At 42.9% G+C, this 24,568-nt stretch overlaps 1 protein-coding gene across 2 annotated transcripts in view; it reads right to left on the bottom strand.

The window, feature by feature from the left end:
• Positions 1 to 1,570: 1,570 nt before the first annotated feature.
• Positions 1,571 to 24,568, bottom strand: part of LOC137512208 (uncharacterized) — an 81,690-nt gene continuing 58,692 nt past the window's right edge. For both annotated transcript variants that reach the window (XM_068234040.1, XM_068234041.1), the window contains 3 exons: positions 13,862 to 14,413; positions 7,838 to 7,965; positions 1,571 to 2,342 (listed from right to left, as the gene is read on the bottom strand). In XM_068234040.1, coding sequence (XP_068090141.1) covers positions 2,210 to 2,342; positions 7,838 to 7,965; positions 13,862 to 14,413 — 813 coding nt within the window. In that variant the 3' untranslated portion in view covers positions 1,571 to 2,209. The remainder of the gene's footprint in view (positions 2,343 to 7,837; positions 7,966 to 13,861; positions 14,414 to 24,568) is intronic.

Raw genomic sequence — 24,568 nt, forward strand, 5'->3', positions numbered from 1 at the left:
ACCCGAACAGGGTGATGTTCTGCAGAACCCGAACAGTGGCGAACACTGTTCGCCCAACACTATGCACAGCTAATAGTTGTCCTATGGACAGATTCCCCCACCTGAGCTGTAGATCTCTGCAGCTCATCCAGAGTCACCATGGGCCTCTTGACTGCATTTCTGATCAGCGCTCTCCTTGTTCAGCCTGTGAGTTTAGGTGGACGGCCTTGTCTTGGTAGGTTTACAGTTGTGCCATACTCCTTCCATTTCTGAATGATTGCTTGAACAGTGCTCCGTGGGATGTTCAAGGCTTTGGAAATCTTTTTGTAGCCTAAGCCTGCTTTAAATTTCTCAATAACTTTATCCCTAACCTGTCTGGTGTGTTCTTTGGACTTCATGGTGTTGTTGCGCCCAATATTCTCTTAGACAACCTCTGAGGAAGTCACAGAGCAGCTGTATTTGTACTGACATTAGAATACACACGGGTGCACTCTATTTAGTCATCAGCACTCATCAGGCAATGTCTATGTGCAAGTGACTGCACTCAGACCAAAGGGGGATGAATAATTACGCACACCCCACTTTGCAGTTATTTATTTGTAAAGAAATGTTTGGAATCATGTATGATTTTCGTTCCACTTCTCACATGTACACCAATTTATATTGGTCTTTCACGTGGAATTCCAATAAAATTCATTCATGTTTGTGACAGTAATATGACAAAATGTGGAAAACTTCAAGGGGGCCGAATACTTTTGCAAACCACTGTAGTTGTTTAGATCTGTGACTCCTGCCTTCTTAGAGATTGAAATGATGGTAGAATGTTTTTGAAGCAGAGGGGGACTTTTCCCAGTGACAAGGATTTGTCAGATATGGAAGTGAGAATGGGGGCTAGCTGGCTTGCACATTGCCAAATGTTTCTGTAATTTCTTTCGAACATATGGGCCTTTGTGTGGATCATAGGTTTACAGGTAGTACAGACCATTGGCCTGCTTACATCTACTGTTTTCTGTTGATGGTAGGACAGCACTATCTGATTAAAGGTTGCCATACATTTATAGATTTGCAGCAGATTCGACCATCAGATAGATTTCTGACAGGTGCCTGTCAAGTCGAATCTGACAGGAATCTATCTGATGTGTGCCACACACTAAAAACAGATTTCCAATTGATCACAGAATGAAATCTATTGGAAATAGATCTAAATCCATTATTGGACCATTAGATCCAATGCAACTCTATGGGCCATCGACCTAGATTTTCCATCCAGTCAGATAGATCAAATCAATCAAAATTGGCCGCAAATCGATCGATCGGCTGATTCAATAGAATCGATCTCCGATCGATGGCTGAAATCGACCAATGTATGGGCCCCTTAAGCATTTATCTTCCCTGAGCTCATGCATTCACTCAGCACTTATCAGATTTTTGAAACAAGGTATGGGTAAAATGACCATTATAGAGTATGAGGGCCATAATGTCCTGCCCAGTGCTAAATTCGTCTGTTCAGTCACATGCAAGGAAATACAAGAAGCCTCCATTTCGATGGAATGTTAATGGTTATTTTCATAACATCAAAATGAATGTCGCAATTATAATTCAACCATGAACATTGGATTTCCATACATGCAAGTAATATGCTTAAAAATCCATTACATCATACATGTCAAACTCCAGCCGTTGGCCAAATCTGGCCCTCAAAGCCATCAGATTTGGTTCTCAGGTGGTTTTTCCAATTTGCATTATGTTTGGCCCACTCTAGATCACCAGGGAAGCTATATTGAAGGGTAAGCCCTAGATCACCAGGGAGGCCATATGAGCAGCAGGAAAGCACTAGATAACAGGGAACTGTATAGGAGAGGGAATGGGGCCTCTAGACACCAGGACACTGTATAAGGGAAGGAGGGGGCCACTAGACACCAGGGAACTATATAGGGGAAGGAGGGGACCACTATACACCAGGAAACTGTATAGGGGAGGGAGGACCACTAAACATCAGGGAATAGTATAGATGAGGGAGGGAGGACTACTAAACATCAGGGAACTGTATAGGGGATGGTGGAGGGCTATTAGACACCAGGGAGAGAGGTAGCCACTAGACATTGAGGTTGGCCTGCGACTTGGTCCCAGAGCTCAATTTCGGCCCGCTTTAAAATTGCTAAGCAAAATGAATTAAAAATGCACTCCTCTCAAGAGTCATCGGTTGATGTTTTTCTTGTATGATGATGCTTCAGCGTCTCTTCATCCAAGTCAGCCTGGCAGCACCACCTACACATGGGACAAGGGGTGCTTTATGTGAAGCCTCCACAAGCATCCCTTCCTGCATTCCAACACTGTGCTGGTCTTCAAGGACAACTTTCTCTCTGTAACATGATTCAGCAGATTTCATTATTTTTCTATTCTACAGTACAATAAATATATCTAAAATAGTTCATAGTAAAGAAAATGGAAACATTGCTTAATGGTCATAAGAAGCATATAGAGATCCACCCATATGTGAGGATGATCAATTCCTATGCTAGGTACACACGATACAATTTTCTGACAGATTTATTGTCAGATCAACTATTTCCAACAGGTCCGATCTGATTTCTGGTCTATTTTCCATTCCCATCCATTCACTATGGAAAATTGATCTGAAATCAGATCAGACCTGTTGGAAATAGTCGATCTGACAGTTAATTTGTAAGAAAATTGTATTGTGTGTACCTAGCATTAGATGCTAGAATACTGAAAATTATGCTGGGAATACACAGGTCGATTTTTCTGCTCGATCGATTTTGCCACTTGATTCGCCACTTGATTCTCTTATCTTCTGCTCATTCTTCTTATCCTTTTCCATTCACCTCTATCAGTAATCGAGTGGCAAAATGATCGAATGGGAGATTGGACATGTCGGAAATGATCTATCTAACCATCTATCTGCTGCAAAAACGACCCGTGTATTCCCAGCATAAGACATTTATTTAGTTCAAATCAAGCTGTGTGTTCTTTACAAAGTATTTGTGATACTATCTTTATGACCCCTTTGCTAGTGATACTAAACAGCTGAGTATTGTCCACACACGACCTGAAATAGGAACAAGTTCACCTATTTGACATTTTTCAGTAGACATACACTAGGTGTGCAGTAGTTGAGAAACAGGTTATTATGTTAGCCAGGGAGGTTAGCTATAAGGAATGGGATTATGTTGGACAGAGATATTAGGGTTTGGCATTAGGAAGGGTATTGCATTAGGCAGAGAGGTTTAGGCATCAAGAAGGGGACTACATTAGCGGAGGAGTTTAGAGTTAGTAATTAGGGAGATGATTACATTAGATGGGTAGGCTAGGTGTATGGAACATGATCCATTGAGGTTATGGGAACAAAGTTGGATAAGTGCCGAATCACTTACCAATAAATATATTTGCATATTGGAAAGATTATATTGTAAATATACTTAATATCGGCTTTCCTCAAGCCAAATTTACCTTGAGTTTGTTTCATATGTACCTCCTACAGCACCACAATATCAGCGGAGTATTTTATTTTTCTTACTTGTATCCCTAACTTTAAACCATAACTAAAATCTGAAAAGTGGCTGAAACACCATGCTAAAATGACTGCCATAAAGCCAATAACCTGGTACAGTGCTTCCTGCAAGTAGCTGAAAGTATTGCTTATTTCCTAGCACACCATTTCAGCTATGCAACCGCCAAAAATTTGTAAATTTTTATATGTGTTTTAACAAACTTCAATAAAGGATAATGTTTGTAGAGTCAATGCTCAGTTAAAGTTTGCAACCATCTGACAGATTGCTGAGCAAAGGATCTTGTCTATGACCACCCTGATGCTGGGAATACATGATCCGTTTCTGCGGATCGATTAGCCGCCGGATTGACTTCCGCCACGTCCCCGCGGGCACCTGCCTCGATTCCTGCTTGTCCCCGCGGGCGCTTCTTATCTTCCGCTCGTTTTCTCCCATTGTTCCGCCCGCGGGTGTCGAGCGCGGAATCGATCCAGGCGCTGATCGGACACGTCGGATATTATCAATCAAGCCATCAGCGGCTCGATTGATAAGAAAAAACGACCCGTGTATGCCCAGCATAAGAAGCCTACTGGGATAGATTTTGATACAGTGCTATATCTGTGCAGCATAGGTAGAAGTTTCTGAATCAGGAGTAATGCTATAGTAAATCACCTCTCTTGTGTTATATCCTTTTTACTATGTCATAAAACTGGAAGATCTCCTGGTTGTTAATTCACTAAAGAAAAGCTTTTTAAAGAGGAGCTGTCAGCCATACTATCTCAGAAAAAAAAAGCACCTATAAAAGTAGATGTATACTTGCTCTACTTACATAACATATGTATTGCACTGTCCAAATTTTGTTTTAATGATTTTTCAATAATAAAAATAAAGAGAAAATCCTTCTAAGAATACTCCATTTAAACTGTGTCTCTCTTGAAGCCAATTCTAATGTCATTTCCTCCCTTATTCTTCTCTGCCTGATTGTGTATGCATTGCCTGCCCTCAGTCTGCAGGCACTGCCACCCAGCTTTGCAATAGAAAGTGCATTGTCTCAGCATGAGAAATATTAGACAATCAGAGAGGAACAGAGGTGTGGGAGGGGAAAACAGGAGGGAAAGAGGTTTCAGCCAATCAGGCTGCATTAGTTAAGTCTGAGAGGAAAGCAAAGAAGCAAAAAAATACAACCCAGCATGCCCTGCAACTTCCTTTGTGCGGCAATGTACCAAATAAGAGTCAGGTAAACTGGGGAATGATCATTTATCAACAAGAAAAGTAATAGTGATTTTTAACTTTTGGATTGTCTGGTTAGCATCCTCATTGCTTGTTTACCAGATAAAAATAAAGAAATGATTTTTGATTTTATGCCCGACAGTTACACTTTCTGTTGTAGTCACAAGATTAAACATTAAAGGGAACCCGAGGTGAGAGGAATATGGAGGGTGCCATATTTAATTCCTTTTAAACAACACCAGTTGCCTAGCAGTTTTCCTGATCCTGTATCTCTAACTGCTAGCCACAGACTCTGAACAAGCATGAAGCTGATCAGGTGCGCTGACTCAGGTTTTACTGGATTAGATATATGCTTGTTCCAGGGTTTTGACTCAGACACTAATAATGCCAAAAGATCAACAGGGCCACCAGGCAGCATGGATTGTTTACAAGGAAATAAATATGGCAGCCTCTATAGCCTTCTCACTTTGGGTTCCATTTAAATTATAAATTGGAAAATAGTTGTTCAGGCTGCCATACATACTTCAGACAACTGTTATAAATAGATCCCTGATGGCCCATTCACATTACATATGATTTGTCTGTATATGTGTTTCCACAGTGTCGAAATGTGTTAGCATAATGCACTTCCGTGTTTGTGTTTATAAAAACAACAACTAGCTGCTTTTTCCAGACAAAGGCCCATATGCAATTAATTGTTTCACCCGAGTTATCTCCTAGGTGATATTTTTACAACTTGTCATTAAATGCCTTTTAAAGAGAAACTCCAACCTATAATTGAACTTTATCCCAATCAGTAGCTGATACCCCCTTTTACATGAGAAATATGATGCTTTTCACAAACAGACCATCAGGGGGTGCTGTATGACTGATTTTGTGCTGAAATCCCTCCCACAAGAAGCTCTGAGTACCGCGGTACTCTGGGCAAACTGCCACAATGTAACAATGTTCACAGACAGGAAGTAGCTGTTTACAGCTGTCTCTAACAGCCAAAACAGCTAGGAGCAGCTACATAACCTGCCAACAGTAAAAATGTCACCATGTAATACATGTCAGAATGTAAATCAGGGAGAGGAAAGATTTTACAATGAGCAAACCCTGACTAAATCATTTATACATAATTATGGTAAAAAATGAAGCACTTTTTTTACTACATTATTTTCACTGGAGTTCCTCTTTAAGTCACCAGCAAGCAAAAAGATACTCAAAATAAATTTGATAGCACTTTTTCACCAACTTTTAGGTACTTTTACAATTGTAAAATGCTGAAAATTTAGTTTACAGAGAAGATGAAAACTATCTCCTAGAAGTACAGACTAACCAGCAAGCTCATGGTGACCCAGAACTCATTGGAGTGTGTCCTAGAAGTAGGAGATAACTCAGGTGAAAAAATGAATTGCATATGCCCCAAAGTGTACAATTTCCATTAAAATGTATTGTACTAATGGTGATACAATACAATACAAAAGAACAAGGAGCTAAAGAGCAGTTGACCCAAAAATGCATTGACGATTCCATTTTCTATGGAAGTATTGACAATGTTATTTTCTATGGAAGTCTTATGAATAACAGTCTACATGAAATTGGAACACAGAGATGGAGTGTTGAGTGGTATTTTACTATGTTATGCAGTAGAATCCCATTATAGTAATCTCTGACACAGTAAACCTCTGGCTAAAGTAAACTCAGTCCCCAGGTCCCGATCATAAATATACTGTATAATGTATGACACATTCTGATACAGTAACCTACTTGGCCAGGTCCCTTGAAGTTTACTATACAGATATTTTACTATAGTTGGATGTATATCATTCCTTCTTACTGCACCATTACTGATTAATTTAGTTCAATAGAGTTATCTCGTTTGAGATAAGTGCACTGCTTTTGACCTCGGTCAGCAGAACGCGTTGTGCTGTAAACTCTTGGAATGCTTGGATCTCTGTCTACTAGCAGAAAACATAGAAACTGAAAGCAGAAGTCCTCTGTTATTTATTTATTATTTATTTATTGTATTTATAAAGTGCCAACATATTACGCAGCACTGAATTCGGATGGGAGGCTTTGGTTGGACGCAATCGTAGATTACGTCTTTTACAGGGATGCCCCATGTAGGCACATCTTCCACATGGTCCCCTCCCTAACCACTCACCTGTCAACCGCATCCTAGAAGTTTCAAAAAAGAAATTTAAAATCACAAACACTGGTACGCACGACAGCCGGGAGAACCAGTCGGCTGTCGTGGGAACCAGTGTTTGTGATTTTAAATTTCTTTTTTGCAGCTTCCTGGATGCAGTTGACAGGTGAGTGGTTAGGGAGGGGACCATGTGGCAGATGTGCCTACACGGGGCGTCCCTGTAAAAGACGTAATCTACGATTGCGTCCAACCAAAGCCTCCCACCCGAATGCTACCTAATTTAACTTAATTTATGCAATTCCTGCTACATTTGGTATGGCAGGCAAAGGGTGTATGACAGTACACCTGATTGGCTGACTGGCACCTGCTGACCAAATAAAGGTAGGAAATTGCTTGAGCTGGGAGTGAGCAAATTGAGTGTTTTGCAGTTAGCATTCAGTTCAGAGGCAGTGGGGGTGAATAGGGAATTCACCCCCTCACTGGGGGTGAGAGGTCCAGGGCTCACCCGCACTTCCCTCTGGGTATCGCATGGTGTTTTGGCGGCCCACCCAGTGAGTAAGACTGGGGCCCCCGGCTGTCGTGGGAACCAGTGTTTGTGATTTCAAAAACCAACAGATGCAGAAAACCACACACATAAAAACTGGTGTACTTTTGCTTCTGATAAGTAGGAATGTAGCCCTAATTAATATTCTTAAGCCTGTTCCTTTAGTAGACCTTTTAAGGTAAGTCATTTAGGTTCCAGATTAAATCCGGCAGTTGCATATTATTTAACTGAGTAACAGAAAATAAGGATTTCTTTTGATGACATACCGCTAGCAGACTTTTAGAGTCAACAAACTATAGCTACTGTCCACTTTGTGAAATAACTTGTAACACTATGGCAACATTTCTTATAAGCACAAATGCACTTTTATTGTTTGTATTTTCTGTACTGACTGCTTGAAGGTAGCTTATTCAGACCTAAAAGAAACATGAAAGTACTCACTGTTTTTCTCTCAAAGAGCAAAGCACTTGGGAAATTAGAGTGTGGTGTCTACTATCAGTCTTCTCCTTTACCACCCTCACCAGTTCAGCCATTGGGAGCGCGTCCACACCCAGCCATAAGGAGTTCATCTGATTTATGGAAGAGAAGACCATCTTTAAGTAATATGGCAATAGAAATAATGTGTTATGATAAACACAAAGGCAGGTTTTTTTTATCACAGTGATGTGCCAAAAGCAAGGTTAAAAAAGTGAAGGGGTGAGGACACTTGAAAGGCCAGGTCTGCAAGATACCCAGAGGGGCATTCAGGTACCTCTTGTCACCTGCATGCAACACATACAGGCAGCAGAAAATTTAAATCCCAACTCTAGTAAGATTGTTTGTTTTCTTTAGCATTATGTGATAAGATTTTTTCTCATTTAATATTCTTGGAATATCTGTGGACCTCCATGGATTTAATATGAATCTGGGGGTGGGAGGCAAAATGTTTGGTGGTATAGAAATAAAAACTTGTGGGTTTAAACAGTGGTAACATTTGTGGCAGTCTTCAATGGTGTAACTAAGAAGGAAACAGCCTCTTTAACCGTGAGGGAGCTTAGGGCCAGGAGGGGCTCATCTTATTCCTTCTAATACAGGGTCCTTCACTTCTCAAGTAGCTACTGTATGTCTCTTCTTCATTGCAGAGTAACACAGTGGTGAGCTGTAGCGGAATATATTACCTTTTCCAGCATGGGTGTGTGAACAGGCCCCAAGGATGTAGTCAGAGCATGTTCTCACACAGGCATGCCTTCCAATTTCAAGATAATAAGTTGTGTGTGTTGGGAGAAGGGAGAAAAGTATTGTCCATCTCTAGTGTACCCTTGACTATAGCACCCCTGTTAAAGTTCTTCTCCTTTACTCTACAGCACTGTTTTATTATAGAATTTATGAAAGATGGTATTTATTTGCCAAGTATCCTCTGTTGTGGACTAAATCTTTTCAAGTACCCCTTAACATGCATATTTATGTTAGGAGTATGCCATATGTTTGTATAAATACTTGCCAAACATTCTTTTCTACTTGTAATTAACTAACAATACTTATTCAGATGTATTTTTATATAATTTATCTTTTTTGTAATCCCCAGCTCACAATAAGACAGACTATGACAAGTTTAAGAACCCCAGTACACCACCCAGGTACTTCATGAGTAATGATGAGATTCCAAGCACTTGATCAGAGTTTCAACTGAAACAGGCGCTGTATAGCTGCGGACCGAGGCAGCGGGTTAACTCACACATTCCATGTCGCGTTCCACATCACTGTGATGCATCCTCCTTCTGGCTTTGAAAGAGGAAGCAGTGAAGTAAAGGAACACAACATGGAACACAGCGGCCAGAGGCAGAAATAAGGGTGAGTTAACCTCCACTCCCACGGTCCATAGCTGTACAGCGCATGTTTCAGTCAAAACTCGATTGAGTACTCAAGCTCATCTGTTCTCCACAAGTTTGCCTATAATGTTGAAAAGCTAGGATTTAGACAGCATAATCTGTGAGACAGAAATAGTACCTGCCAATAACGCCATCTTGTGGGGAAATACAAAAACATACTACTCTGCAATCTGCGTACATGAGCTTTCAGACAGTTGCTCTATTTCTTCTTTAAAGGGAACCTGAAGTGAGGAAAATTATTTAAAATTAACACATGACGTACCTGCAAATGAATATTACATACTTACCTCACCATCCATTCCTCTCAGAAGCTCCTCATTTTCTTCTTACAGTGATCCCTTCCAGTTCTGACAACATTTTGTCAGAACTGAAATATACCAGTTGCTGTCAGTTATATATCAGCAGCTGTCAGTTACAACTGTATGTGCAAGGTAATGTCCATGCCCATAGACCGAGGAGGGATACAGGTATATTAGAAATGCAGAGAGAAGAGGCAGAGATCCCCAAGAGATTAAGACTTAAGAGTAAACTGGATCCTCCGTTTTCCAGCAGTGCCTTGGAATTATTTGAAAAACTTGTGCTGAAGGAGACTAAGCAACTCGTAAATAAAAAGAAGAGGAGGCAATATAATCTCACTAGAAGTGAGCACAGTGCACTGATGACGCTTAGCGGACAAAGGGGGGGCCATTGTTATACAGGATCACATAGATTATGTGGCAGAGATTATGCGCCAATTGGGTGATGTACAGATGTACAGAGAATTATCTGGTGACCCCACCTTTGGGTTTAAAAGGGAGTTGGATGTCCTGCTTGATGATGCAGCAAGTACAGGAATTATAAGTAAAGAGCTGTTAGCTGTTTTGAAAAAAGAGAGGCCGAGGGTGCCAGTGTTTTATACGCTACCGAAGATCCATAAGGACCTGAGGCATCCACCGGGGAGACCCATTGTTTCGGCAGTGGACTCCCTGGTGGAGCCTCTGGGGATATACATAGATTCATGGCTGCAGCCAATCATTAGAGACAATGAAATATGTCTGAAGGACACAACTCATTTCCTGAACAAACTGGAAAGTATAGATATGGAGGGTGTTAACTTCCTTGTATCTATGGATGTTGTAAACCTTTATAATAATATTGTTCATGTGGAAGCATTACAGTCAGTCCAAGAGAGGCTGAGGACAGACGGGAGGGTTGGGAATGAGACGCTTGTTTTTGTCATGTTGATTCTTGAATTCTGCCTCACTCACTCGTACTTTAGATTTGGTGACGTGTTTTACCTGCAGACCCTGGGTGTGCCCATGGGGGCACCGTATGCCCCTTCTGTGGCAAATATCGTAATGTCTGATTTTGAGAATACCCATTTTTCCTCTAGATTGTAAGCCTTTGGGCAGGGTCCTCACTCCTTTTGTGTCCTACCTGATCATTCACCTCTATTACTGTGCACCCATGCTATGCATTTGAGTGAACCTAACTTGCCTAACTCCATGCTCCCATCCAGTGACTGACTAAGCATTACCTTGTACTCATACTGTGCTGTGTGATCTGGTTTTCTTGTATTCCTGTGTTGTCATATTGCTGTTTGTCACCCCTAAATATTGTCTGTAACCTAAATTAATGTCCAGCGCTGCGTAATATGTTGGCGCTTTATAAATACAACAAATAAATAATAAATAAATAAATACATTTTTTGGGACAGGACGCCCCGGGGCACATCCGGGGATACTGCAGGTTTATTGATGATTTGTTTTTTTGTTGGAGTGGGAGTGAGGAGAAGCTGCACCTGTTCTATGGGGGTCTTAATCAGAGACATGGGACTCTTAAATTTAAGATGGAGCATGGCCCATAGGTTACATTTCTTGGATGTGGAGATCATGAAGAAGGAGGGGGAAGTGGTGACTAATTTATATAGAAAGGAGACTGACAAGAACTCTTTTTTGTCAGCAGAGAGCTGCCACCCGCGTCCTCTCATTCATGGTCTCCCTAAGAGCCAATTTATTAGGGCGAGGAGGATTACCTCCACAGACGAATTGTTTCTGGAAAAGGCGCAGCCTTCACTCAGGATTTTGTCACTAGAGGTTACAGTGAGACGAGATGCGAGGAAATCGTATCAGAGGTGCTGGAAATGGATAGAAAGGCACTGAGAGATTATAGAGCTGATATTGATGGTGTGTCTAGCGAGGTGAATTCGATCACAACTTTTTGTGGGGAATCAGCTTTACTTAAAGATACGGTTCTTAAATTCTGGTCGGTGATTGAGAGTGATCCCCAGCTTGTCCATACGTGTAAGACCCCGCCGAGGTGTGTATAGACGGGGTAAGTCTTTGAAGGACCACTTAGTGCGGGCTGACGTTGGTCGCACAAGGGGTAAAACACAAATGTTTTTAGGCCCCGGGAAAGTTGGGACATACCCGTGTTTTAATTGTCAACATTGTAATAGTATAATCAAAGGACCTGAAGTGCGTCATCCTAGTTCAGGGGTCTCCATTCCGCTTAAACACTATGCCACATTTGACACCAAGGGGGTGGTTTATCTCATCAAATGCCCGTGTGGTCTGGCATATGTAGGCCAGACCACTCGAGATATAAAAACGAGGCTCAATGAGCATAAAAGTAGCATAAAAAACCCACCGAAAGTGAAAGAAGGTGATATACAGACGAAAAGAGAGTCCCCCTTGGCACGTCATTTCATTGAACTGAGACATAGAGTGACACAGATTAGGTGGCAGGTGTTAGAGGTGGTACAATGTTTGGAAGGGAGGGATCATAGAAATACCCTTCTGAGACGTGAGGCTTGCTGGATGGGCAGGCTGGGGACTCAGTCACCGGGCGGGTTAAATGAGGATTTTAGCCTTAGATGCTTTTTATGACCTTTATTGCTGCTCTTTCTCCCCTAGTGAGTGTTAAGTAACTTTAAGGTTTGTTCCCACCCCCTAAGAGGGGGGGCGTGTTGTTTCATTGTCTTTATATGTTGGAGAAAAGGAAGGAAAGGGCCCCCGCCCGAAACGTCATGCATGCTGTTGTTATGTTGTTATGCTCTTGTACCACTGCCATTAATATGCAATAAAAGATTGGAAATACATCTGTGGAGGGTCGAGTCCTACTGGTAATGTTTTTGCGTTTTGGATTGTCGAGGAGGAGTGATGGACCTCTAGCCCTGACAGGACTCCCCAATATAATCTATTTATCCCAAAGGCGGGCAGATACACTCTAGATTGCGAATGTCCATGTTTCCCTATGGCTCAAGTGGGTGATATTACAGTTTAACAGTGTGATGACCAGGAAGCTGTTAGGGGGTAATGGCCATTTTTAAAATGGAGGATGGAAAAATCTATTGATCACAGTGGCTAAATGGGACACAGGAGAGCAGAAAGAGACTGAGTAGTAGACTACACAGGAGGTAAGTATGACCTGTGTATGGTTATTTTGACTTTTTATTTTCAGTTCAGGTTCTCTTTAAGCTGTTCTTCTAAAATGTTCAAGTGCTACAAATATAACAGTGCTCTGCAAGACTTTTTGTAATTAAATGTTATTAAAACATAACTTACACCAAGCTATGTCTAGTCTATATGAAAAAAAACCACTTAAATAAGTTATATACTCGTACAGGGGTGTAACTAGAAATCACTGGGCCCCCTGCAAAACTTTGGCTGGGGCCCCCTCCTGCCAGCAGAACAGCGCTGTACACAAGACCCTGCTGAACACTGAATAGGGACTGTCTGCAAATTTTTGTCTGCAAAACTTTGTATGATTCCTTATCAGTGGCTGAGCAGATGCAGTCATTAGAACGATTGTGCAGAGAGCAGAACGTTTGTTTTCTCTTCTTGCTCTTAGTTGTCAGTCTTTCAGAACTGGGCCCCCTATGGCTTCTGGGCCACCCGGCGGCTGCATCCCTTGCAGGGTCTATTGTTACGCCCCTGTACTCGTATATACCGGTATCTAAATCTGGACTTACATAAATAAACTTAATGTGCAGGGTTCACATATGTCATTATATAATAGGTCAGGTATAATCACCTGTATTTAGTAGCAATCATTTGCACACTACAAACAAACACTAAGGTGACCCATCATGTTTTACCCCAACATTGGGGCTTTGTCAGGGGTAAGAGTGTAAAAGTGCTTGGTGCATGTAAAAAGTACAGTAAATATATGCACAGTAAAATCAAATATACGGTACATTGTCAGTTAATTACAGGGAGATGGCTTAGACTTAACGTGCAAGTACTGTCAGTGCCGAATGTTGTACAGGCATGTATGTTTGCTTTGGAGTGGGGAGGAAGATAATGCACATCGCATAATAGAGTGGGAGTGGTTGGGAGCAGAAAAATGTCCTTGCCTTGCGCTCAGATGAGATGATCAGGCACGCAGAATCTTTTGGTGATACATAAGGGACCAGAAGACAATGGCTGAGAACCAACTAAAGGTAACCCGGGGCCGGGGAATGTTTATTGATTAGGGTAAAATCAACAACAACAAAAACAATATGTTTCATTAAGAGTGGGTTTCTAACTCTTTCCCACTTTACTCAAAATGAAAGATTGATCCATTTATCATCCAGCATTCTCTCCACATCCACCCGAGCAATATCAATACATACATTATGTCTCTGCTCTTTAGATGCCTTTTGCAGTGGGTCTTGGTTCAATATGACTCTAGGGAAGCACACTGGAGAAGGGTCCCTGGATTCCTTTTTTGTTTTACAGGTAAATGTGCCTTCACTGGTTACTGCTACCAAATTCACTGTAGGATGAACATGGGCAGGTCTAGTCTCCTCCTCACTGCTTTTGCAGTTCACTATAGAAGGAAGAGAAATGCTGATTACTCCTGAATTCCTCTGTATGGGAGATGCTGGTGCTTTCATGTGTACATCTCCTTGTTTCCTCCCTTGCCTTTGGGGAGCTTTTTCTTCTGTATGTGTTTCATTTATTTCTTCCCCTTGGCTTTGGGGGGCTTGTGCTTGTGTATATGCGTCAGGTCTTTTCCTCTCTTGCTTTGAAACATATGCTGTTTCAACTTCACCATCGTCAATAATCTGCCGCAAAACTGGTCGAAGATCAATGATTATGTGGCGAATCATCGGCTGTTCTTGGCTGTGTTGATCAGGGCTTGATTTGAGGTTTGTTTTGCGAGGGTATCTGAAAGAGATTTTCTGTAGAGAGAACACACATGCATGGGTGAGTCAATATACAGTACTTACACTACTTTGTTTATTCAGACTGAATGGAATGAAATGAAAAAACTACAACCAACCTTGGATCAAAGTACCAATGATGAGTTGCCAATTTCAGCTAAACTACAGTGGGATGTGAAAGTTTGGGCAACCTTGTTAATCATCATGATTTTCCTGTATAAATCGTTGGTCTTTGCAATAAAAAATGTCAGTTCAATATATCATTTAGGAGACACACACAGTGATATCTGAGAAGTGAAATTACGTTTATTGGATTTACAGAAATTGCACAATAATTGTTTAAACAAAATTAGGCAGGTGCATAAATTTGGGCACCACAAAAAATAAATGAAATCAATATTTAGTAGATCCTCCTTTTGCAGAAATTACAGCCTCTAAATGCTTCCTGTAAGTTCTAATGAGAGTCTGAATTCTGGTTGAAGATATTTTGAACCATTCCTCTTTACAAAACATCTCTAGTTCATTCAGGTTTGATGGCTTCCGAGCATGGAAAGCTCTCTCACACCACAGATTTTCAATTATATTCAGGTCTGGGGACTGAGATGGCCATTCCAGAACGTTGTACTTGTTCCTCTGCATGAATGGCTTAATGGATTTTGAGCAGTGTTTATGGTCGTTGTTGAAAGATCCAGCCCCGGCGCAGCTTCAGCTTTGTCACTGACACTGCGCTGACACTGCGGAAATCCTCCACAAGCGTGTAATTTGTGGGAACCCAGCAGAAGGTGCAATGCACCTGCAGAGGGAAATTCCTGTCGGCAGGTGGAGCTGTGGAGTGCAGAGGAACAGCTCCTCTGCCCTACCACACACGCCAGACGGGAATTGTACGAAGGGAAGAACGCAATCGCAAGAGAAGCGATTGAGAGTGAGCACAAGACAGATTGTGTGTGTGTGCACCAAACTAGTTGCCAACCCGCGACGGTGCACACACCAAAGCAGATATGAAGTAGGAACGCGATCGCGAGAGGTGCGATCGCCAGTCGTGACACAAGGCTACAGCAAGGCGGAGCATGAGAGTAGCAAAGGCACAGCAAATCATACAATGAGGAGATAAGGAAAATAACAAACGCTAACTGAACGCGAACACCGCACTCATTCGCAACAGTGCACGCGTTCCTGCGCGGTCTCCACGTGATAAGCACAATAGAGACAAGCACGCCTAACTAACCACCGACAAACAAACATGAAACAGAGGACGCGAGCGCTTGCTTAACGGTTACCTCACCGAGCCTCCAGCAAGCGTTCGTAGCGGACAAGACAGACACACGAAAACAAGAACAAGTGAGAGATAGGATCCACAGCACTAGCGAAAGTGGCTAGCGTGATCCAGGAAGACAGAACAGAAGGATTCACAGCGCTAGCGCAAGATGCTAGTGTGATTCAAGTACAGAGTAGCAGACCAGAAGGATCCACAGCACTAGTGCAAGAGGCTGGTGCGATCCAGGAAGACAGAACAGAAGGATCCACAGCACTAGCGAAAAGAGGCCAGTGCGATCCAGGGAGACAGAGAGATGGAGATCAAACGGATCCACAGCACTAGCGCTCGGCGAGTGCGATCCAGGCAAGACAGATAGAGGAGATAGCTGGTAGCAACCGCTGCTCCAGCTATACTCCAAGAACAAAGATCAGAATGACTTCCTGTCGACCACCGCAGGGACAGGACAATCGCAACAGACAAACCAAACAGATATACAATCCTAACCGCACTAGGGAAACCTGCCTAAGTGCAGTCCCAGGAATTACTCTTAAGCTAATCTTCAAACAATAAGCAAGGCTGACACTCTCCAGAGTGTTTCACAGGAAGAATCCTTATGACCAGCCCCTTACTGTGGGAAACATAGCTCTTTATAGAGCAAGCCCACAAAGGATGTGGCTAGGCAATCTGCATGACAAACATATGCAAATTCCTCAGCAGCAAGCTGCACAACTGACAAAAGGTCTCTCTTCCAGAGACCTGCAGAATGCAGACCTGAACAGTGGTCAAAAGGCTGCCTGCCTGCGCAGGCAGCCATGCGGATCCTCACAGTACCCCCCCCCCCCCCTAGGGTCGGATTCCAGACGACCCTTTAACCTGATATTTACAAAAGACTCTAACTGAAGACTCATGAAGGTCAGGGCAGCCCGACAAGGCCCAATTCCAGAGTCAGTCCAGCCGAAACCGACCTCATCGGAAGCAAACGCCACCGAAACATGCCCATCAGTACTACCAGTCTCAGTATAACACCCATCAGGACTGTGAACGCCAGAGAAGAAGCCATCAACACCCTCCAGACAATACCCACCACCTTCCAAGGAGTGTCCGAAAATACCAAACCTGCCACAATACCTGTTCGAAGTGTCCCTTACAACACAAAAGCCACTGTTGATCTTATCCAGGGTACCAAGCAAAATTTCTCCCAGAATCTTCCAGAACCTTTTGAAGCTCCACAGAGATCCCAAGAGGGCAGAACAATCACCAGGCTCACATGGAGAATTATTCAGAACCCCCATGGAACCAATGACAATTCCAGATTCAGAATTACGAGGACACCCATCAAGATCAAGACTTTCAGGGACCACTTCTGGGCATGCAAGCAGGCAGGCCATATCAGAGCATGTCTGAGCACAGTGGCTGAATGGAGTAATGGTTAAGGGCTCTGCCTCTGACACAGGAGACCTGGGTTCGAATCTCGGCTCTGCCTGTTCAGTAAGCCAGCACCTTTTCAGTAGGAGACCTTTGGCAAGTCTCCCTAACACTGCTACTGCCTATAGAGCGCGTCCTAGTGGCTGCAGCTCTGGCGCTTTGAGTCCGCCAGGAGAAAAGCGCGATATAAATGTTCTGTGTTTGTTTGTTTGTCTCCACCGAGGAAGCATCTGAGCATGCTGGTAACCGAGGCACACTTGGGCTTTCTGGGTCACAGAGCACATTGGGGTACACCAGCACAGGAGAAACCTAAGAACATGTCGGGGAACTGCCAACCTCAGAGTCCGGCACGACAGGACCAAAACCAGTACTGGGCAGAGGATCATCATGAGCAGTGGTCTCAAGCACTGGACTTTCAAGAAAAAACTCATCATTGACTATGCATAACTGAAGCTCCACCAGAGCTGAAAAAGTAGTCAGCAAGGCAGCAATGCCTACTGAAGTGGGCAACACCTCAGAAGGGCTTGAGGGGCAGGAGACGTCTCCTACAAGTTCTGCACCCTTTGGGAGGAACTCGGAGGTCTCCAGGAAATCAGGCAAGACCTCAGGAACATCAGTTTTCAAGTTTTCTAAGAAGGATTCTGTACTATCCATGCTACAGGGCAAAACTGGAACTTTATTTTGTGAACAGGGCAGATGTCCCAGGGAAGGTTCCACCATAAACTGAGACTGAATTTCATCATCATGAGCGAAACGTACAGGAATATTTGCTGGAACACACACTGACTCCCTAACTTTAATCTTGCTGCACCCAAAATTCTGCGTAGCAGTCAAACTAGCTTGCAACTCCAAAACTGCAGAAAAACAGGTGAGTATAGTGGCAATACCTAGACGAGCCTCTAGGGACACTGCAGGAGACTCTAAACAAGGCCATCTTAACTCATCCAGAGTACAGGGTGCAGAATCAGCATTTTCCTCAGAACAAGAAAGGGACTCACAAATGTCAGTGTGATTGGAAATCATATTGTTATTCATGGTACAGGGCAGGCTCAGAGAAACTTTCTCTGGACCCAGCAAAGATGTTTCAGAGTCAGATTCGCAAAACCGAAGCGCTGTCTCACTCTTAGATTCGGCTAACAATGTCAAATCTGAGGAGCCAGAACGCAAAACCTGCGAATCAAAAATCGCTTTAGGTTGTGAAACTGACGCTTCCATAGCGCAAACCTCCGCGATCTGCGGGGCAGACCAGAACAGAAACACTGGAGCAACTGTCACCAGGCAATGGGCCCTTACAGGTGTGAACAGGGTGAGACAAAGACGCATCTGCAGTAGAAATAGCGACAACATCAGGAAAAGTTTTATTACACATATTAATTTTACTTTTGATGCTGCAAAATTTAGGAATTTTCCCCATGGCAGAATCACAGATGGAAGATCTTAAAGATCTGTCTCTAAATGATAAGGGGTCCCACACATCCTTGAGAAAACTGGCACATTCATGCTGATCACAATCTGCAGGAACATCAGAGAAATAGGCATCAGATCGCACAGATTTAAACTGCACGCAGTCAGGAGAGAATCCTCCAGGATTCGCACAGGAATCAACCACAATGGCACACCCACTCATTTCAGATCGCACAATGTCATGACTCACATGCTTTACCCCAGAAATGCAGGAACAATCATCCGACAACGATGTCTCTACTGGAATCAATTGATTGGTGTGTGTGCAACTCATCCAAAATCGTCTGCCACACATACAACACCGGATCCACAAAGCACCTGTCACACTCATCGGAATCAATCAAAAGGTACACAGAATTGAGACATTCATTCAAGACATCTTCGCCTTTTGCGATGTAAAAATCGTAAAAGGCTTTCCAATCAAAATCAAATTCCTCCATCAAGGCCCCAATGTCCCATGAGGCAAATGGAGGTTCAAACAGGCCAGTATCCAGATAATCTCCATATGGGTGGAGTTCAGGAACAAGAACAGACTTTTTAACTGCTTTAATATAGTGGGCGATCCTACTTATAGTAGGATCCACACAAGCTTTGGATTGAGGCAAAAAACCCGGAGACAGATCAACATCATGGTAAACCTCATTATCATACGGAATGGTTTTGCACATTTTATACTTGACAGAAATAACCTCTTTAGTTGTGGTTGCTATGGGCAACGAATCTTTTGGCTGACAAGCCAAATCAGCAGATTGGCCTGCAAGCACCAACTCATTAACATATGGAGATGGCACAGAAATGTTGCATAAGCTAATCTGATCAGCATCATGCTCTGCAGGAAAAAACTCATAGAAATAACCTGGCAGGGGAATTCTAAGCTTACGAGAAAATACATGACTCAGAAATCTGTGAGGGTTATGTCTCAGATTCACGTGTTTGGCACACTCATCCGCCCACACAAACAGATCCTCTTGGAAAAGATTGTAAGCAATCTGAGCACTCCAAGTGGAAATGCTGGTGGCCTGAAATTCAGGATTTGCCAAGAATCTGGAACATTCTGATATAAAGTCATCTCTGGTTCTCAGAGTCCAGTATCTTAAACCTCTTAAAGATACAGGACCCATATTCAACAAAATCGTACAAATCAGAAATTCCCTCTACACTGGGAATTTTGGTTGGGCTGGTCATACTGTAACGATTGTGGAATTCTCTCCGTGATCAGCGCACAAGACGTGCGCTGACACTGCGGAAATCCTCCACAAGCGTGTAATTTGCAGGAACCCAGCAGAAGGTGCAATGCACCTGCAGAGGGAAATTCCTGTCGGCAGGTGGAGCTGTGGAGTGCAGAGGAACAGCTCCTCTGCCCTACCACACACGCCAGACAGGAATTGCACGAAGGGAAGAACGCAATCGCAAGAGAAGCGATTGAGAGTGAGCACAGAGACAGATTGTATGTGTGTGCACCAAACTAGTCGCCAATCCACGACGGTGCACACACCACAACAGATATGAAGTAGGAACGTGATCGCGAGAGGTGCGATCGCCAGACGTGACACAAGGCTACAGCAAGGCAGAGCACGAGAGTAGCAAAGGCACAGCAAATCATACAATGAGGAGATAAGGAAAATAACAAACGCTAACTGAACGCGAACACCGCACTCATTCGCAACAGTGCACGCGTTCCTGCGTAGTCTCCACGTGATAAGCACAATAGAGACAAGCACGCCTAACTAACCACGACAAACAAACATGAAACAGAGGACACGAGCGCTTGCTTAACGGTTACCTCACTGAGCCTCCAGCAAGCGTTCGTAGCGGACAAGACAGACACACAAAAACATGAACAAGTGAGAGATAGGATCCACAGCACTAGCGAAAGTGGCTAGCGCGATCCAGGAAGACAGAACAGAAGGATTCACAGCGCTAGCGCAAGATGCTAGTGCGATCCAAGTACAGAGTTGCAGACCGGAAGGATACACAGCACTAGCGCAAGAGGCTGGTGCGATCCAGGAAGACAGAACAGAAGGATCCACAGCACTAGCGAAAAGAGGCCAGTGCGATCCAGGGAGACAGAGAGATGGAGATCAAACGGATCCATAGCACTAGCGCTAGGCGAGTGCGATCCAGGCAAGACAGATAGAGGAGATAGCTGGTAGCAACCGCTGCTCCAGCTATACTCCAAGAACAAAGATCAGAATGACTTCCTGTCGACCAGGGACAGGACAATCGCAACAGACAAACCAAACAGATATACAATCCTAACTGCACTAGGGAAACCTGCCTAAGTGCAGTCCCAGGAATTACTCTTAAGCTAATCTTCAAACAATAAGCAAGGCTGACACTCTCCAGAGTGTTTCCCAGGAAGAATCCTTATGACCAGCCCCTTACTGTGGGAAACATAGCTCTTTATAGAGCAAGCCCACAAAGGATGTGGCTAGGCAATCTGCATGACAAACATATGCAAATTCCTCAGCAGCAAGCTGCACAACTGACAAAAGGTCTCTCTTCCAGAGACCTGCAGAATGCAGACCTGAACAGTGGTCAAAAGGCTGCCTGCCTGCGCAGGCAGCCACGCGGATCCTCACAGCAGGATAGTAGAAAAAAGGATGACATTTTTGTTACACAGTCTCTTTAACTTGAACTGAGCCTGTGGTCTTACATTTCCTCAATATGTTCCTAACTGTGGAAACAGACAGCTGAAATCTCTGAGACAGCTTTCTGTGTCCTTCCCCTAAACCATGATGGTGAACAACCTTTGTCTTTAGCTCATTTAAATTGAGACCCCTATGTTGCTACTCTTCAGAGATAATTAAAAGAGGAGGAAACTTACAACTGACCCCCCCTAAAATACTCTTTCTCATAATTGGATTCACTTGTGTATGTAGGTCAGGGGTCACTGAGCTTACCAAGCCAATTTGAGTTCCAATAATTAGTTCTAAAGGTTTTAGAATCGATAAAATGACAACAGTGCCCAAATGTATACACCTGCCTAAATTTATTTACACAATTATTGCGCACTTTCTGTAAATCCAATAAACTTCATTTCACTTCTCAAATATCACTGTGTTTGTCTCCTATATGATATATTTAACTGACATTTTTTATCGTAACCACCAACGATTTATACAGGAAAATCATGACGATTAACAAGGTTGCCCAAATTTTCGCATCCCACTGTAATTTTGCAGTGAAAATGCTACCAAATATTTCATGGAAATGAGTGCTATTCTCACTTAGGGCCGTTTCCACTTGTGCTGTGCGAATTAGTAGCGGAAAACGCAAAACTAATTTGCGCGCGGTAAAATTCGCATATGAAAACGCTTGAGAATTTCCTATTAAATACATTGTATGCGAATCGCACACCGCAAGGCAGTGTGCGAATTCTGATGGCTCTGCTGTGCAGATTTTTCCTGCACACACAAATGAGTGCTATTCTCACTATGTGCAGTCATTCAGCAAATGTGCTGGCTATTGGTGATGAGGTGTGTACTGGCTATTGGTGATGAGGTGTGTGTCCCTGTGTGCATAGATCTGTGTGTCCCCCCTCCCTTCTTACCCACCATACCAATCAATATCTTTTAATACATAAGAGGGGCCTTTACCAGCAAGCAAACCTCTCTATCCTTTGATTGGCTTAGTTTAATTACCACAGGCACCAGTGCAAATATAGCATGGATCCCTTTTCTCAAGTATTGCTCACACACTACTTCTAAGAAATACCCTCCATTAGTGTCACAGTGCTCCTCCTCTTTGTTTTTCGCAAAAGTACTGCTGCTTCTCCTCTGTAATTCAACCTCTCTTGTACACGCATGCAAGCACACACACACACATCCCTCTCAAGTATAACCGCCTCCCCAAGTACATCCAGCCCTCTTTTGCTATTTTATAATAGTATAATAGTAATGATTAGGAGACTGATCACATGATGTAGAAACCAAACAACAAGCATGCAAGAGGAGATCTCTGCATCTAAGGTCAGAGAGGGGCAGCAGTGGGTGGCAAGTTTAATTATAATCAGTATGTAGATCATGTATAATGGCAATCAGTGCCTTTGTTGTTATTAAGTTCAGAATTCAGAAAGTACAAACCTTAGTAGCCTTATATTAAAGCTACTGATTAACACAAATTACATCACTTAGGGCCCGTTTCCACTTGTGCAGTGCGAATTAGTAGCGGAAAAAGCAAAACTAATTTGCGCGCGGTAAAATTTGCATACGAAAATGCATGAGAATTTCCTATTAAATACATTGTATGCGAATCGCACACCGCAAGGCAGTGTGCGAATTCTGATGGCTCTGCTGTGCAGATTTTTCCTGCACACAAAACCGCACAGGATTTCTGACAAGTGGAAACAGGCCCCTCCACTTGTATTAGTTATACGAATCTGCAAGCAGAAAACACATGCAGATTCACACAAGTGGAATCGGGCCCTTAGGGGTCTCTAAACTCCTTCAGTGATGTCCATTAAAACAGTTGTATAAAAATGTAACTGGTTTTGATCTGAATGGTAGTGCGATGCATAATGCATCCAATGTTTCACTTTATACCATTGGGTCACATGCAGGTCTTCAGAACAGGGATTTTTTTTTGTGGAATACAACTAGCTTATTTTCTTAGCAAAAATGGGACTGATTTTAACCACTTCTACTGTAGACCATGCAAGTTGAAAACTACAATGTGTTTATGTCCCCCTATTCCTGACATGACATAGATGTTCAATTCCCATGGTCCCAATACTCCTACCTATTTTAGTTTTGCATTTTTTGTTCAATAGATGTTTGTTACTTACCTATTGGCACAAATAGCCTGTGATTTACTGATATCATGATCTGGCCTAAGACTCATCCGGACAGCTTTGATGGCTTGCATATTGGATCCCAGGATGGTGCTTCCCACACAGACGGGATTGAGGATAGATCAACAGTGGTTAATCCAATAAGGGCTCTTTCACACCAGAGTTGATCTCTGGCGTTTTGATGCAAAGTCAATACTTTGCATTAACCAAGGTAAAATGAGAGTTCATAGACTTTCAGCTTACCTTTCACATCCTTTTGGAGTGTTGCGTTTCTACGCATTCGGGAACTTTTAATCGGGCCGACGCAGTTTTCCCGTCGGGTGAATTATAACTACCACCGCAACATCCCGTCGTCCACGCTGCAGATAATAACGCTTGCAGGAAATCAGCTCCTCCAAGCATCATGTAATGTGAAAGAGCGCTACTACACTTCTATGCTGAACTGTCAATATTGGCATTTTCAGCCATCTAATAAGGTGAGCCGCTCTCTGCATAAAGAGATGAGGATCTAGTTTATACTTTTAAACATAAGGAGCACTTTCTTCTTATCTTTGTTACAGTTTACCAGCTGTATTGTGATACTCTATGGATGAACAGCTGCATACTTGTGTTGGTAGCAGTAGAGTATTGTACCGTGTTAGCTTTCAGTAAAAGCAAGAAGTTTTAAATCAAGATGATACCATTTATTGGCTAACTTAAAAGAATAAAAGTGGCCATACATCAGGCGACTTGGCAGCCAATCGACAATCCGATTACATTATTTTCGAATCAGATGAAAATCGGTGCTACCAAGTGCATGCCCATTGTCACAGACCTGAATGGAGAAACAGGGTTTAACACAGTTTGCACTATACAGACACTGAAACAAGGAATATGGTGCAAATATAAAGTTTTATTGCCAAGCAATAATGCAAGCATACATACAACCATGAATGCAAATACGATACAAACCCATGCATAGCACACAATATATACAACAACCCAGGAAAGCAGTGGTAAATACATATAACACCCTGACTATCTGACTAGCTAAATATATACAGCATAACAGCAAATATATACAGGATAATATACACACAATCGCAGTACAAAAGGGATCAGGCAGAATATCAGAGTCAGCAGGAGAGCAAGGTCAGCAACAGATTATCAGAAAAGCACGGTAACATGGATTAGGCAAAAGCAAGGTCTAGGCAGAAAAACAGGTTCAGCAATAGGTAACAAGACAAGGTTCAAGACA

Source organism: Hyperolius riggenbachi, chromosome 1 (assembly GCF_040937935.1).
Source record: "Hyperolius riggenbachi isolate aHypRig1 chromosome 1, aHypRig1.pri, whole genome shotgun sequence".
In the NCBI taxonomy this organism is placed as follows: Eukaryota; Metazoa; Chordata; class Amphibia; order Anura; family Hyperoliidae; genus Hyperolius; species Hyperolius riggenbachi.